This window comes from Oryza glaberrima, chromosome 6 (assembly GCF_000147395.1).
Source record: "Oryza glaberrima chromosome 6, OglaRS2, whole genome shotgun sequence".
Lineage (NCBI taxonomy): Eukaryota > Viridiplantae > Streptophyta > Magnoliopsida > Poales > Poaceae > Oryza > Oryza glaberrima.
The window spans coordinates 6,148,142-6,165,281 of NC_068331.1; the positions used below are offsets into that span (position 1 = coordinate 6,148,142).

The window sequence follows — 17,140 nt, forward strand, 5'->3', positions numbered from 1 at the left end:
AGTAATTTTTTAAATGACATGCACAAAAGGAGGGGATGTCCTCTCGAGGGACAAAAATCCACTACTCATAAGATCGGCTACAAAAATCCTACAATGTATAGGCTGGCCAACTTCATCGTCTTCTCTCTTCTTGGAGATAGATTCTAATAGTTTGAGTGGACGTCCACCCGTTTATTGGATGTCAACTAGATGGTTACGAAAATTTTTCAAAATAATTGACAAGATAGATAAATATGTAATATATTACTTCACAAATGTGTAAGTTAAAATTCAACTTCTACAAGTATGTTAAATTTGTTATTTTTGCTATAACTTATGGAAGTTGAATTTTAACTTGCATGTTTGTGGATTGATATACTACATATTGATCTATCTTCTTCATATTTTTTTTATTTTTTTTATAATCATTAAAATAACATACGATAAATAGATAGATGTCCACCTAATCTGTTAAAACAGTTTCCCCCCTCTCCTCTCCTCTCCTCTCCTCTTCTCTTCTAGCTTGTGGCAGCTTAAAATCTCACGCTCCGGATGCTCTTACACAAGTTGTGCACTTGTCCTCCATGCAGAATGTTACGCATGAAAGCTGGCATGCATGTCGGGTAAATTTCCGGTTCTCGAAGCTACGTGCAAGTGTGCAGGTCGTTCGTTCGCCACGCTAATTTGACTGTGGAAGTGTCGTTCTTACGACACGATCACGAGAGCTTTCTTTCCTCGCTAGCTAGCTTGCATTGTCGTCGTCGCGAAATCTTCGCGGCCGGCCAGCCACGTTTCGCTGTACCCCCATACACTACACGCACCATTGACCTCGAATATCGTGCAGCTAGCGCTCGCGTCGAACGCCCAGGTTGGATCGAGACTTTGCTGCACCGCGCCGGAAGCGTCACATTTCTCGATCGCAATGTGAGAACCACCGTTGCATGTGATCGTCGCCTATAAATTCGGTGTCAGTGTCACCAAGCGTGTCACAGCAATTCGTCTCTCCTGTTTGTATTGTGCTTCGTTGCACACGCGCGCGCTGTGGTTGCTGCATCAAATGGGTAACTTGCTTGATATGAAGGTGGTGGCAATGGTGGCGGCGCTAGTCGTCATGAGCTTGGCAGGGGTGTCCATGGCGGCACGGAGGGTGCCCGCGCTGCTGAAGAGCCACGTCGGCGACGGGATCTCCTACCACGGCGGCGCCGTGCTCGGCGGCGACATTCCCGTCACCCTCGTGTGGTACGGGAAGTTCAAGCCGGCGCAGAAGGCCATCGTCGTCGACTTCCTCCTCTCCCTCACGGCCACGCCACCGAACGCGACGACGCCCTCGGCCGCGCAGTGGTGGGGCGCCATCGCCGCCGGCTACCTGTCGTCCAACGCGACGAACGTGACGACGGCGGCGCGGGTGGTTCTCGCGAACCAGACCTCCGACGAGGAGTACTCCCTGGGGAAGTCGCTGACGCTGGTCGAGGTGTTCCAGCTCGCCGCCGGGGTTGTCCCCGACAGGGGCGACCTCGTGGTGGTGCTCACCGACCGGGACGTCGCCGTCGAGGGCTTCTGCAGCGCGCGCTGCGGCGTCCACGGCTCCGACGCCGGCGCCGGGTACGCGTACGCGTGGGCGGGCGACGCCGAGCGCCAGTGCCCCGGGCAGTGCGCGTGGCCGTTCGCGAAGCCGCCGTACGGGCCCAAGGGCGAGGCGGCGCTCGTCCCGCCCAACGGCGACGTCGGGGCGGACGGCGTGGTGGCGACGCTCGCCGGCGTGCTGGCCGGCGCCGTGACCAACCCGTTCGGCGACGGCTACTACCTCGGCGACAAGGACGCGGCGCTCGAGGCGTGCTCGGCGTGCGCCGGCGCGTACGGGAGCGACTCGTACCCCGGGTACGCCGGGAAGGTGCTCGTCGACGAGACGACCGGTGGCAGCTACAACGCCGTCGGCGCCCATGGCCGGAAGTACCTGCTCCCCGCCGTGTACGATCCGGCGACGTCCCGTTGCACCACGTTGGTGTAGAGCGCAAGTCGAGGAAGAGGGTGTGCGCTTCAAATTAAGGTGTAAATAACCATGAAAGTTACAGTAACAACGTTGTTTCCTTCACACAAGCTGGTTGGTTTGTGGGCACATGGTTTATGCGGCGTGGTTGTAAAATCCACTTGATTTGGTTCTGGTATACACCCATTTTTTAGGCATGTAGAGAGAACTCAACTGTGTGAGCAGGTATGCATTTGACGAGTGCGCGTGTCCAAATGTACTTTTGGGAAGATATAACCTGTTTTGTGTTTGAAGTGAACATCAACAAGTATTTCTGGTGGAGTTAACATAGTTCAACTGGCGGTTAGGTTTCTTGTGGTGAAACCGGTTTATTTGGATTTTAAACTTGATATGGTAGGATAGCATGTGTACGTTTAGAGGGGTGAGCGTATGTATTTATACCTATCATGGTTACGGATAAGGTATACCTCATATATTACGACTTATAGAATATACGAATACGGTATACCTTCATACGTACAGTATATTTCCGTATACGATAAGGGAATTAACAAGAGATTATGGAAATTATCGTTACAGACAAGTGAACAGTAGAGTTCTACTTGGAGAGGATTGTGTTTATACCATATCATGCAGGGTTCATAGTCTCTGAGTTTTACTTGGAGACTAACACTACACCACGACATAGGTACAGAAACACTTGATTTGTTGGGATAAGTAGCTATCAGTGGCAAACCGTCTGTCGGTAAAGACTACTACCGACACACAGTTTGCCATGACTGTCTGCCAGGGGTCCAGCAGTCGAGAAAAACATCTACCGACAGACCTTTTTTTTGGCGGCAAATGTCTGTCGGTAGTTCAGTATTTTTCCTGACAGACAAGATAATTTCCAACAGACAAATACACCTTGACAGAAATTTCACTCCCGGCAGATGTCTGCCCTTATTCTTTGTTTTCCTGGCAAACTCTTTGCTAAATAATTCCTAGGAGATATTCTGCACTTTTTATTCTGTTTGAAGAATTTCAAATATCATGGAAAATATTTCACTTGTGTGATGCTTTTGCTTCCACAAGATGTTTCTGTGCCTTCGGTTTTCATTCATAGACATGCATGTAAAGCGCATCAATGCGATCCCAGTTTTCATTCATAGATATGTAGTAAAGCACATCAATGCCATCAACAGGCTAGAAGGAAATCTTGTGGCATATCCATCAGTAACAACACATTAACCATAACTTCCATAACTAGGTCCATATAGATCCCCACGTCACAAAATAATAAGTATGCTCATATGTCTCCACTGTATGCAGCAAAGCTACAACCATAAATCGATGAGCTTATATATCTTAATCCTAGCAAACTGGAATCTCCAAGATAACAGTATAGTACTCCTAACCAAAATATAGTACTTTAGATTTAGGTCCACTTTAAATGTCACAGTTTTAAAGCGCTCCTAATCAAAATATACCACATGCTACACCTAGATATGTTCAAAAGATTTCACACAGCAATCCATGAGTCTCCACCTTCCAAAGTCTTCAGTCATGCTGTGAGCTCAGCTCCTACCACTACCTGAAAAATAAAATGCATAAGGGGTTTATACAAGACAAGTGTAAGCCATACAACAACCGATGATTCAGTAATTGATTGCTACATTATAACATATTACAAGCACCATACAAGACACAAGTTTAATTTTTGTGAAGGTTCAATCTAGTTGACAATCAGTGAATATTTGGAGTAGTCGGAAGAATTCGAAAGGAAGTAAAACAGTAAACTTAATGAGTGAAGCATTATCAACTTTAGATAGTGTCTATAATTAGACAAAAGAGTGCATACTTGACTGATCCCGAGTTAGTAGTGCTGCATTTTCATCGTACTTGATCTATAAAAAGTTAATAGGAGTTAGTAGTATATATGCAGATCACACATAGGTAAAAACACAAATAATTTAGCCTATACATTACATGAGTACGTGGCCAAGCAATTGATCGCCCGAAAGCATTTGCCATTGTTTGTATGCTCCCATATGGACGAGGAAGCACTACATCCCTTTTAATGACTGAGTTCACAACCACTTCATAGAATCTTGGACCAAGAGCAGTTCCACCCACCAATGTACCGGGGTTACTTGTTTGCACAGTAGCCTTCGCCACAGGAAGATTGTATGGAGCCACAAGAGAAAGAAGTGTGACTTCTTGGCCACCCTACAACAATATAACACGGTTTTCACAAAAGTAGGACTACAATTTATTTATCAAACTAAAGCTGAAACATAGATATTAACATAAGGACTTTGTAAGAAATTATACCCCCATATTTCTTCTTTCTGGGACTGCAACTGTCTTACGTGGTAACTACACATTCATAGAGTTAAGTGTCACCATTTTTTACTTAGTCCGACATAAAACACATAAAAACAATCTAGAACCAATAGCAAAGTGTTGCATACCTGCTGCCTGTAAGCATGGTTGCTAACTTCATGATCACTCACTTGTTGATCAACCTACAATGATGTGGCACAAGGTTTAGAGAAGAATATAACAAGTAATTTATTAGATCGAAACCAAAAACAGAAACATTGTAAAGTAGGACGAGTCTAAATTTATTAGGCTGGGGCCAAAACATAACCATTGACAGCAAGAATATCTAAGAAGTTATACCCCATCATGTCTTCCTTCGGGGATCGTAGCTCTCCTACGTGGTAACTACACATTTTTAAAGTTTGTCACTTTTTTCAGTAAGATCTATATGAAAAGATGAAAAATAAGCCAATAGCTAATGTTGCATACCTTCTGCCTGTAAGCGTGGCTGCTCAGTTCTTGGTCACTCACTTGTTGGTTGACCTACAACAATATAGCAGATTGTTTATAAAAGAATATTCAAAGTGAGAAAAGAGCACCGTTAGAGACTGTTGCTTACATGCTGCCTGTAGTCATGGTTTCTCACTTCGTGGTCATTCATTTCTTGGTCATACTCAGCCTCACTTACATCCACACTATCCTCGCTGGGTGTAGGATTGGAACCACGTTCAAGAGGACTCCCAACATTTGGTGTAGTTTCTCTTCCTTGACTAGCATAGAACATCCGCTTCAACTCTACAATCTCATCCCGTAGCTCGTCCACAGTTCCTTTAAGCATTGTGACCTCTTGCTCAGCTTTTTGTCGACCACGAATTGCCATTTGAACCTTTGTTGGAGTATATTTGCGATGCCCATGAATGCCCAAAGTAGAGGGTGTAGGTCCTAAACCAATAGAGCGAACATACCCCCTTGGCTCACGTCCAAATACATGAGAGAAAACATCACCTTCCTGCACAGTTTTCTCTCTCAATTCTGGATACTTTGTGGTTGCTTCTTGAAGTTTTCTCTAGAACAGAACCAATTTTAGCAGCAAAAAAATATGAATGAATGTAGATGTAAAGTTGGACTAGCTTACAATACTCTCTGCAGCTTGTGTCAATGGAGTCCCATTTTTACGTGTATGGGTTTTGATATACATCTCATCTCTGCGTGGCTTGTAACCATGTTCCACAAACTGCATTCATCGAAACAGTCTAGTGACAAAAAGGCACAAATGGAGTGAATACTAGCAAAAAAAAATTGTTTGATAAATTTACCCATTCATGTCGGGCACGAGCAAATGTCATGCTACCAGAGGTATGTGGAGTTAATACCTTGCCACGATTCATTTTGCCTCTTAAGCTACGAGCCTTCAAAAATAAATTTAATTAAACAAACAACAAGGAAAACAATTAATGATTTAATCATCAGTGTACCTGTGCTTCTGGTGATAGCCAATGATGGACAAGCCACTCCCAATGTTCAGGTAGCACTCTTTTATCACAAGCTGCAATAAGTTCCTCCTCAGTCTTTGTCTCATTAAAATGGGCTTTCTTCAGATCAGCTTTGTAATCCTTCCACTTCTTCGCAGCAGTAGCCAAAGAATAATTTTCAAGCCGTTCATCCATCTCATATACGCACTATGCCAAGAAAGGTTACATCCATTAGGTCAAAAGAATAATCCAAAATCAGTTCCTACACCTAGACATATAGCACATAAAAGCTTAGCTAAGAGCAGAGAATAACAGGAGCTACATTATTATAATAAAACAAGGGCATCTGTATAAAGAAAAAAAGTACCATGTCTTGAAGTCTTGATTGTGAGCACGATAATAGAACAAATATATTAGTTGTCATACCTCCAAAGCATCGATAATGAACTGCTTCGAATCTTCATCAACATGTCTCCAGTCATCATGATTGAGAGGGAAACCCTTAGTTCTTACAAGTGTACCAACAACATGTGGAAACTCTTTAGCAGCTTTCCCTACTGGCTGATCAAATTCGTTGAACTCCATCTTGATCAGTGGCTCGTCTTCTTCTCTAAACCATATGTTATCCTTTCTAGTGAATTTTCTTCCTTCTCGTTTCTTTGGTTGTGCTCTGTTGGAATCTGAAATTTGCAAGTCAGTTAATTAGTCAATCAAATATATGAATTGCTCATATTTATAAAAATAAAAGAAAACCATACCCCCATTCTGTTCAGCAGCCACAGGTTGAGGACCTTCATCTTGTCCTTCAGGACCATTAGTACTTCCATTTCTTGGTAGCCTAGGGTGCAGATCACTATGTCCTACATGCTCATTTGTTGTATCAATTCTTGCTAGTCTGGGGCGTAGATTTCGAGGTTCGATTGGCACAGAGCTAATGCATTTTCTCTTCTACAATATCAAAATACTTGTTAAACCACTATGATTTTGTTAATAGCAATGCATCAAAAAAAAATAAAAACATATCAGCATACCTTGCTAGTTTTCTTAGCTTGCTGTGAAGAGCTAGCTCCTTCAGTCCTTATAGACTTTAGGATAGATTCTAGATTTAGAACTTGTATCCTGCGCTTGTTCTCAGCAACATTTTGATCCCTCCTCCTTTCATAGTCATTCATAGGTGTGCCATCCCTACTTCCTCCTCCTTTTCGCATTTTTTCTCCTGAAAGGCAAAAGTAGATATGTCAGCATATGTAATTAGTCATGCACACACATACATGTAGCAGCAGTACCATATAGTAAATAACAAATGACACTTACTTCCCTTTCTCACTTAGGTCAACAATAGAACCACCTAAATCTTTTCTAAAATGACTGCCATCCTCAATCACACCAAAATTTGCATTATTGCTCAGATTAACATATGGGCTTGTAAGTTCGGAATTGTTCTCCAAATGTTCATTTTCATCTTCAGCCAGGTCATAGCAGTTTCGTGGCCTAGATTGCCTCACAGAAAACCAATCCTTTTCTAGTGGATCCATTACATAGTAAACCTGAATAGCTTGTGAGGCTAATATGAAAGGTTCATCTGCTAACTTTTCACCAGTGTTGAATAAATGCTTGAAGTTCACATTAACAATACCAAATTTGTCTACCTTCACCCATTTATCTTCTACTCGGTTGTCAACCCAATCACACTTGAAAAGAACAATATTCCCTTTGCGGAAATAGTCCAACTCTATTATTTCTGTAATAATCCCATAATATGTCTTCTTTCTAATCATAGGGCTCTCATTGTTCCCAATATAACAAGAAGTCTCTGCCACTATAGCTACCCCACTGCTTTGAACAGACCTACCCTCATCATAAGCCTTTGTATGGAAATTATATCCATTTATTGCATAGCTATTGTACTTCTTTGCAAATAATAGAGGGCCTTTAGCTAAAATTTGCACTTCATCACTTACTTGCTCACTACTCATGGTTAATTCAGCTACCTGTAGTTATTGAATGATATGGTCAACTCCAAAATATTTGTGCTACAAGGTATTCACATAGATAAGCACTTTTTAACTTACATGAAGCCTGAACCAATCATGGAACGTTTCATGATGCAAACGATCAATTTCACGCTTATTTCGACAATTAGTTGAAAGGTATTCCAAGTGCTTGCTGCAAGGAACAATTCATGATTGCTACAGATACATACATAAAAGAAAATATAACTAAGGTGTATAACTTACTCTATAAATGGCTCTATATGATCATAGTTCAATAGGATGTATCTATGAGCTTGAACCCATGCTTGGTAATCTAAAGTAACTGCACTTTTGCCAACCAAGCCTCGCCCAATATTTTTTGAAAAGTATGGATTGATACCAGAATTTATATTTGTGGTGCCATCATCATTCCTGTCTTTTCGTGTATATCTAGTCTCACAACCATTCAGATATTGAGAGAAAAATGTAAGGCTCTCATCAAATATATAACTTTCAGCTATAGAACCCTCTGGATGACTTCTAGTACGAACATACCCTTTCAATCTCATCAAAAACCTACAGATAATGGGTACATTAATTGTCAAAGCCTTTTCAAACAAATTAACATAGTTTTCTTTCAAAAAAAATGTTTTACAAAATTACCTCTCAACTGGATACATATTGTGGTACAATACTGGACCACCGAGACACACTTGGGCAGGGAGATGAATAGTCAAGTGCACCATAATATCAAAAAAGGATGGCAAGAATATCGTCTCTAAGATGCACAAGGTTTCAGCTATTTCTGCCTCAAGCTTCTGCATATCACTTATGCGTATCACTGGAGAATAAATTTGCTTGAAAAAGTTGCTCACACGGATCAGCGCTGCACAAACTCTCTCAGGCAAGATCCTTCTGATCGCTAGAGGAAGCAAGTGTTGCAGCAAAATATGGTTGTCATGGCTCTTTAACCCAACCAGCTTTTTCTCATTAACACGAACATTATTGTGTATATTTGACGCATACCCATCAGGAAACTTCACTCCCTTCAAAACTTCACAAAACATCTTCTTCTCATCTGGACTCATTGTGTATGGAGCAGGAGGTAAGAAATATTTTTCTCCAACTTTAACAGGATGAAGATCTTTCCTTATCCCCAGAAGTTGGAGGTCTAAGCGAGAATTCAGATTATCTTTGGACTTTCCATCTATTCCCAAAAGTGTATTTATTATATTATCACAAACATTTTTCTCAATGTGCATAACATCAAAACTGTGTCGAAGCATAACATCTTTCCAATAGGGTAACCTGAAAAGGATAGATCTTTTTTTCCACAATATTGGTGGGTCTCCTCTCTTCCTCTTAGTTGTGGGTTTTTTTCCTGTTGGGTCCTTGCCAAAAACTACATTTAAATGTTCTGTCTGCCTCAAAACATCCTCACTAGAAAGAGGAGAAGGTGCTAGTCTAAATTCTGTTGTGCCATCAAATGATTTTGTATCTGATCTAAATCTATGATCAGCATCTAAAAACCTGCGATGTGCCATGTAAGAACTCTTGCTGCCCTTTGATAGCCTTGTATAACCGGTTTCTATGTGGCAATCAGTGCAAGCAACTTCACCTGAAGTTGTGCATCCATGAAAATATCCTAAGCCGGGATAGTCTGATATGGTGGTTAATACTGCAGCACGCAGTTGGAAAAATTCACCCTTAGAAGCATCATAAGTCCTAATGCCTTCACGCCAAAGAGATTCCAAATCATCTATTAATGGTTCCATGTAGACATCCATATCATTACCAGGGGCAGTTGGACCAGGAATTAACAGTGATAGGATGAAATTAGGTTGTTTCATACACATCCAGGGTGGCACATTGTATGGAATTGCAATAACAGGCCAAGTACTATGGGTAGAATTCAAGGATCTGAAGGGATTGAAGCCATCAGTAGCTAACGCTAATCTTATATTACGACTTTCATTACCAAAGGTAGGATGGACTGTGTCCAAGTGTTTCCAAGCTGGAGAATCTGCTGGATGTCTAAGCAATCCATCTTTTGTACGTCCTTCATCATGCCACCTCATATTTTTGGCCATCTCTGGGTTAATGTATAGTCTTTGAAGTCTTTCCTTAATTGGGAAATACCTAAGAACTTTTCTAGGAACTTTGTGGAAACGTTTTCCATCAAGACTCTTTCTTTCCATCTTCCATCGAGAAGTATTACATTTTGGGCAGGAAGTATAATTTTCATACTGTTTCCAAAATAATATGCAATCATTTTCACAAGCATGAATGTTAATGTAGCCAAGACCTAGAGATTTAATGGTCTTCTTTGCTTCATAAAAACTTTTAGGTAGTGCTGCACCTTCAGGAAATGCCTCTCTAAGTAAGTCCAGTAGCATGTCAAAGCTTTTATCACTCCATCCTCCTAGAAATTTTGTATGCAGCAAACGGACTAAGAAATTTAGTTTAGAGAAGGTCTTGCAACCAGGGTACAGCTCCTGACTTGCATCATCTACTAATCTATAAAAATCATCGACATCATTATTGGCATCCCCTGAACTGCCATCAGCAGCACCCCCCTCCCCCATTTGATCTAAACCATATGCCATATCTCTAAGCATTTCAGGAATTTCATCGCGATCAACTGCCCTCTGTTCTACTTGAACTTGTTCATGTGTAGTGCAATGTGCAGAAGATGATGCTTCCCCATGAAAAATCCACAGCCGGTACCCATGCTTAAATCCATCACATATCAGGTGTTCAATTACAATGTTTGCTTCCAACCATGAACAATTAACACACTTCTTGCAAGGACACAGTATTTTATTTCCTTTTGCTGAATGAGTAAAAGCAAATTCTATGAAGTTATTGACACCACGTCTGTACTCAGTTGTGCTCCTGAAATACTATATTATTAGAGTTTGGACAAATGAAGATAGTGAGGCTAAACAATTCCATGCTAGTAATTGTGTGTTTGTACCTAGGCAGATCCATCCATCTTTTATCCATGCTTGCCTTTTATAATGAAATACTAAATGTCTGAATATAAAATGCAAATATTTGTTATGATACTGCAAAAACACAAATGGTTGCCATAGCTCTCAAGCTCAACAAGCATTCCAGTCATACATTCAAAAGGCAAAATATCGTGCAAAAAAAAATAAAGTATGTAAAAGTAGTTAGTAAACCACATAGAAGTAAGAAAAACTGATGTCAAAGAGTAAGGGAAACACATATGTACCTTTTAGTTGTGCGTTTGCTTGTTAATTTGTTCTGGTTTGCTTCCAACCTTGTTGGTGTCTCTGATTACTCAGCAAGACCTTCTACATTTTTGGATAATAAATACAAAATTTTAAATGCAACCTCTGCGATATATTTTGCTCTTGTGCAATGCAATTGAAAAATTAAATAATCTGAGTGACAATCCTCAGGTTCAGAAAAGAGCATCTGTATTTCTTTTTACTTAAGCCACTGAACATTTGTATTTTCAGATGAAATACCATAAACAAAATCAAGTAATCACCCTGTTTATATGCAGTACAATGGGTTAGTTAGATACCATATCACTTAAGGTAAATTTTGTTAATTGTTAGCACAAATAAAAAGGCAGCTATACACCTAAATCCAGACAAAGAATGGATGCTCGCATTTGATGGTCTGCTGCTTTACTTACATAATTAGAGGAGCCCCCTAGTCATAAACTAATAAACAGAGAAGGAGTTCCACTTCCATACCTAGCTAAATATGTCGGGGAGGTCAAGTAGACAAGAATTAAGCAAATTCCACCATAACTACTGAAGATAGATCTGCAATGGAAAAGGTAGAAAATTGGTTATGCCAGGGTGAAATAAGCACACATGAGTAGTAACATCTCAGAAGGGATGGGACAACAACCAATTGGAAAAATATTCCTTTTACAAAGACAGTAAGAACCATCATCTATCATTTCTACCCCATTAGTAAAATTAAAAATCTTAGCACAAGACTGAACATAAAACAGAACAAACAACAATGAACTCTGCTCCATCACCACATCTGCCTGGGGAATAAAGTTAAGATAAGGGGGAAGAAACATTAGGAGGGAAGGGGAAGAGGAAGCAGGGAATGGGGGGACAAGCTTGACCTTGTGTTGTTGATTGCAGTGGACAAAGAAACGCCGTCTTGAGCTTCAAGAAGGGACGACGGTGCCCAGAACCTCAGGTGAAGCAGATCTGGTGAGCACAGATGCAGGTGGCTCCCTAGGAGTGATGAGGTCGTGTTCTTGGTGATGAATCGCAGCCAAATGCGACCTCCCTGCAGGAACCACCTTGGGGGCGTGGAGATGGTGGATTCATGTGGGATGGGCCACATGGATGAACCACCGGGGGCAATACATCGTGGATGATGTGGGGGAGATGGAGGAGGGGACAGGAGGAGGTGGTGGCGCTGCTTGGAGAGGAAGCGGCGGCGGCGCTGCTGGTTGGGGAGGAGATGAGGCGGAGACGGAGGCGGTGCTGCTACCTGCTAGGTCTTGGAGTGGGGATTTTTTCAGGTTTCTGAGAGAGAGTGTGTGAGAGAGAAGAGAGGTCTGTTTGTTTGGAGTTTTGGTGCTAAAAATTTTGTTCCGCGCCATTCCTTTTTTTGTTTAGCGCTCGTTTCTCCCGCCGATACATTTGGGCCGCGCCTTTTTTTTCGCCTGGGCATCTACAGATATAGCGACAGACAATTGGACGGGACAGATCAATTAGTGGCAGACAACTTGCCACTAATCTTTACCGACAGACAGTGTGTTAAAAAAATTTATTTTTACCAACAGACTGTGTGACAGGATATTTTCCGACAGACAAAGTGACATCTAAATTTTTTTCTACCGACAGACGACTGTCTTCTTTTTAGTGTTGTGGTGTAGTGTAAGATGATTCACGGTATAAAAGGCACACCCCCTGAGGGGTTCAGATCATCGAATCGTAGTGCCAACACTACCACCATAGTCTACAATCCGGAGGACATGAAGCCTACTCGCCGGGGGGATCTCGTCGAAACCATCTTGACAAGGATCTCGCCGGTAATCTTGGGATCGTCGGTTCTCTATTGTAATACGTGTTCTTTCCATATCAATCTCGTATAAAGTGGATTAGGGCTATTACCTTACGAGGGGTCTGAACCAGTATAATCCTTATCTTCTTGTTTTCTTGATGCCGTATCGTGTAGATTCTCGTACCAACATACCCCAATAACTTATTGATCCGGTTTACGGGTATCCCCCATCGACAATACTGTGCTTCTAAAGAAAAAAAAGTATTAGCTACTTTGGTATATAATCTTTAGGTTCATGTACTAAAAGGAGGATAGAGGACTGCCTTTTAAATTACCTAGCTTTGAACCATTGGATTGTAATCGAACAACCCGTACATCTTATTTAAGCTTGAGATGAGATGGATTAGGGGCTGGGTCTATTTTTCATTAGCGCGACGAAACAAGCAGGAGATTCATGCTTCAATCGTCCTCTCTCCGAGTGGCGTCTTTCTTGCTGTCGAAGCATGAGCATCCGCCTTTGTATTATGTTTCTAAAGAACAAATATTGCCCTACTTTTTGGTATAGTCTTAAGGCTTCTGTACTAAAAAGAGGCTAGAGTACTGCAAGTCGCCTAGCTTGGAACCATTGAATTGCAATTGAATGACATGCACACCATCTTTAAGCTTGATATGAGAGGGGTTGTGGGGGGTATCTATTTTTCATCAGCATGACGAAATGAGGAGTTTTATGCTTCAATTATCATATGTGCCAATGGCGTCTTTCTCACCGTGACAACATGATGTTAGTGCGCTAGATTAGGGTTTGGGACTGGAGGAGGTGTTGCAGTTAGGAGAAAAACGCTTTCTTCAGGCTTAGAGATGATTAGGGAGGTTCTAGCCAGGCAAGCGGCACCATAGAGCCCGTAGACGAGATGTTGGCAGGGGCATATATATGGTACGAACTACGAAGTGATTAGGAGAATGATCGATAGTGGTAGACCATGTAGCAATGTATTCAGCGGTGGTATACCGAGGCACATCGTTGGTACTAAGGCAAATCGTTCAAGGGAGGGAGGACAAAGGAGGATGCAATCTAAAAGAAATGTTAGTTTTGCTAAAATTATAGTGTCAGATTTTTGCTTGATTTTAGTCATTTCTACATACATGTCTTTTATATGTAGGGGTAGTTCTATCTCTTCTATCCCCCCTTTAAATGGTGGTGTTTGAGATAGATTAAGATAAAATCGAAGCAAAAGCACAGAAAACGAGAAACTCATTAGCACATGATTCATTAGGTTTTAATATTATAAAATTAAAAAAAAGATTTATCTAATATCTTAAAACAAACTTCTATATAGTAAGTTTTCACACAAAATATACCTTTAGCAAGTTGAAAAACACACTAATAGAAACCGAGATAAAATCTGTACCTTAATAATGCCGTATTTAGTTCCAAAATAATTCTTCAAACTTCCAACTTTTCTATCACATCAAAACTTTCCTACATACACAAACTTTTAACTTTTCTGTCACATCGTTCCAATTTCAACCAAACTTCTAATTTTTGTGTGAACTAAACACACCCTAAGAAACGAATGGAATCTAGCTACATACTATTAAAAAGACAGCGAAACGAACGGGAACGTAGTGCTTACTATTAAAAAAATTATATAGTTGAACTTAATTGTTTATGAATCATAGCTAGCTAGTCTCTGACAGTTGATCTTCAATTTCACCTCGTTTTTATTCAACTTGATGCAATATGTCCGGCCTGTTGCACCCCGGGTCTTTGTTAATCGTTAGGGTAGTTAAAAAACAAATGTTTTTGAGAACACTGAACTACTGAAGTCGTCGGACTGAACACATATACACATGAAATGCTTTGATTTCGGAATCAAATTAAGCTGAGACGTAGGGCGTCAATGCCGATTAGCAACTAGCATATGTGTATATTGAAGACAAAATTAGCAACTACATCAAATGTAGCATATTGGAATCTCTTTCTCATAGTTGCATTATACTATATCGGGGCCCGAAATAGAACAGAAAAATAAAACAATGGCGTTTGTTTCCAGACGAAAAAAGATGCTGATCTGTTCAAGTTCGAGGCAAGCAAACACAGTAAAATAATATACACGTAGAAATTAGAATCTGGGACTTTGCTATATTAAGATCAACGCAGCAATGCATTGTGCATAGCTGCACTAGCGAGTAGTAGCGACGAACTAACATTTGCTGCGTTATCAGATCTTGCTGAGACGTAGGGCGCCAATGCCAGCGCCGGCGACGTTGCCCGCCGCGGCGGCGAGGCGGCCTCACGCGCTGCTCGTCCCGTTCCCGTCCTCCGGCTTCATAAACCCCATGTTCCACTTCGCGCGGCTGCTGCGCTCGGCCGGCTTCGTGGTCACCTTCGTGAACACCGAGCGCAACCACGCGCTCATGCTGTCGCGGGGGCGCAGGCGCGACGGCGACGGCATCCGGTACGAGGCGATCCCGGACGGCCTCTCGCCGCCGGAGCGCGCCGGCGCGCAGGACTACTACGGCTTCGGCCTCCTGCACGCCGTGCGCGCCAACGGCCCGGGGCACCTCAGGGGGCTCATCGCGCGCCTCAACACCGGCCGCGGCGGCGGCGCCGGTGACTCGCCGCCGCCGCCCGTCACGTGCGTGGTGGCGTCCGAGCTGATGAGCTTCGCGCTCGACGTGGCCGCCGAGCTGGGCGTCGCCGCCTACATGCTGTGGGGCACCAGCGCGTGCGGCCTCTCCTGCGGCCTCGCCGTGCGCGAGCTCAGGCGCAGAGGCTACGTACCACTCAAAGGTACTAACAAGTAAGGCTGTGTTTACAGCATCTACAGCAGTAGCCCCTACTTTAGAGCTCTTAAAGATCAAATGGGGGCTGCCACCAATTCTTTAGGACTCTAAAAATATCATTAACTATAGCAGTAACCCCTATATTTTAGCCCCTATTTTTTTTCTCTTTTATTTTAGTATAAATTGTATGTTTGTGTCTACTTTAACACCACAATAATTCAAACATGAATAATTCTAGCGCATGAAATTCAACCATATTGAAATTTACAATTTTAAACACCATGATTCAAATTTGAATTCAAAATTTTTAACATGAAAATGACGTGTCCTATAAGAAAATATTGAACACGAACCATAGTTAACAGAAAATGCAACGAAACAAACTATCGAGCACCATGAAGCGACCACAAATGTTCCATAAGAAAATTTAATTTCCACTATCTCAAATAACAAACTAGACAATTATATTCATAATAATACAGTACGGAGTATATATTTAACACTCAAAGCCTATAAAAAGAAGTGCTACATACTAATTGATAACTCTACTGATCCATAGCAACGACAGTTCAGTGCAGTGCTACTAGTATGTACAGTTCCACAATCCAATGCAGTGCTACTAGTACAAGCACAGTGTTTGAGATTCTTCTCTACCACTGAAGAAGTCTACTACTCCTACGGTTCTAAAAAAAATATAAAACAAATCAATGTCCAGCACAAAAAGTGGTCAAGTATAATACTACTACTTCTCTGCTAGTAGTACTCCTACCACATAGATTAGTTCAATCCAGAAAACTCTAGGGGGCAGAGAGCGGCGAGCAGAGGGCAGCGTGTAGGCTGGCTTGGAGTAGTGGCCCTCCGGCAGTGCGCAGGCGGCAGCCCTCCATCCGGTGGGCCAATGGGGCAGCGTGGGGGCGGGCAGCCGTTGGCTCTCCTGCCGGCGAGCAGATAGCAGCATGCGGGCGGACAGCGGTAGGGACGATGGCTCTGCAGCAGGAGGACCATGGCTGTGCGGGGTGGTGTGTGGACAGCAACGTGCAGACCGACGGCGGGAGGTCGTGCGACACCGTGTGGACGGCGGACTCGTGAGGGCAGCGGCTGGAGGCCCTTGCGGATGATGGGCGACAGAGGTAGAGGAAATTCTCACCTTTTTGTGCCAATCTTGCCGGAGGTGCAGGGGAATCGATGGCCGCCGGTGCCGGAGCCTAGATGAGATCCAGCGTCGCGGTGCCGCACAGGAATGTGACGAGAGCGCGAAAGTGAATTGTTGTTTGGCGCCAGAAAAATGGTCGATGGGGGCTGTGCTCGGAGCCCCCAGGACTAGGGGCTTGGGGGTGGATCTGAGGGCCTCCTCATTTTGGGGGCTGGGTTTAGGGTCTCTGCTGGATCTAGTTTTTTTATGTTAACCCTCAAAATTTGTTTAGGGACTGGGTTTAAGGTCCCTGCTGGAGTGCTCTTAGATCCAAATTTTAGATCCAAACTTCCAACTTTTTCTATCACATCAACCTGTCATACACACACAATTTTTCAGTCACATCGTACCAATTTCAACACAAACCTCCAACTTCAGAAGGAACTAAACACAGCCTAACTACACATACACATCTCAACTTGCAAGATCTTTA

General features: G+C 42.6%; 2 protein-coding genes across 2 annotated transcripts; both read left to right on the plus strand.

The window, feature by feature from the left end:
- Positions 1 to 985: 985 nt before the first annotated feature.
- LOC127777228 (protein PHOSPHATE-INDUCED 1-like) lies at positions 986 to 2,227 on the plus strand. Its single transcript, XM_052303787.1, has one exon. It carries the CDS (start codon positions 1,037 to 1,039, stop codon positions 1,985 to 1,987), a length of 951 nt encoding a protein of 316 aa, XP_052159747.1. The 5' UTR covers positions 986 to 1,036; the 3' UTR covers positions 1,988 to 2,227.
- A 12,751-nt stretch (positions 2,228 to 14,978) lies between these two features.
- On the plus strand, positions 14,979 to 15,536 carry LOC127776331 (linamarin synthase 2-like). Its single transcript, XM_052302684.1, has one exon. It carries the CDS (start codon positions 14,979 to 14,981, stop codon positions 15,534 to 15,536), a length of 558 nt encoding a protein of 185 aa, XP_052158644.1.
- The last annotated feature ends 1,604 nt before the right edge of the window (positions 15,537 to 17,140 follow it).

What these genes read in the sequence shown, in the direction of transcription:
- LOC127777228 (XM_052303787.1), top strand. Translation starts at nt 1,037, where the DNA reads ATGGGTAACTTGCTTGATATGAAGGTGGTGGCAATGGTGGCGGCGCTA.
- LOC127776331 (XM_052302684.1), top strand. Translation starts at nt 14,979, where the DNA reads ATGCCAGCGCCGGCGACGTTGCCCGCCGCGGCGGCGAGGCGGCCTCAC.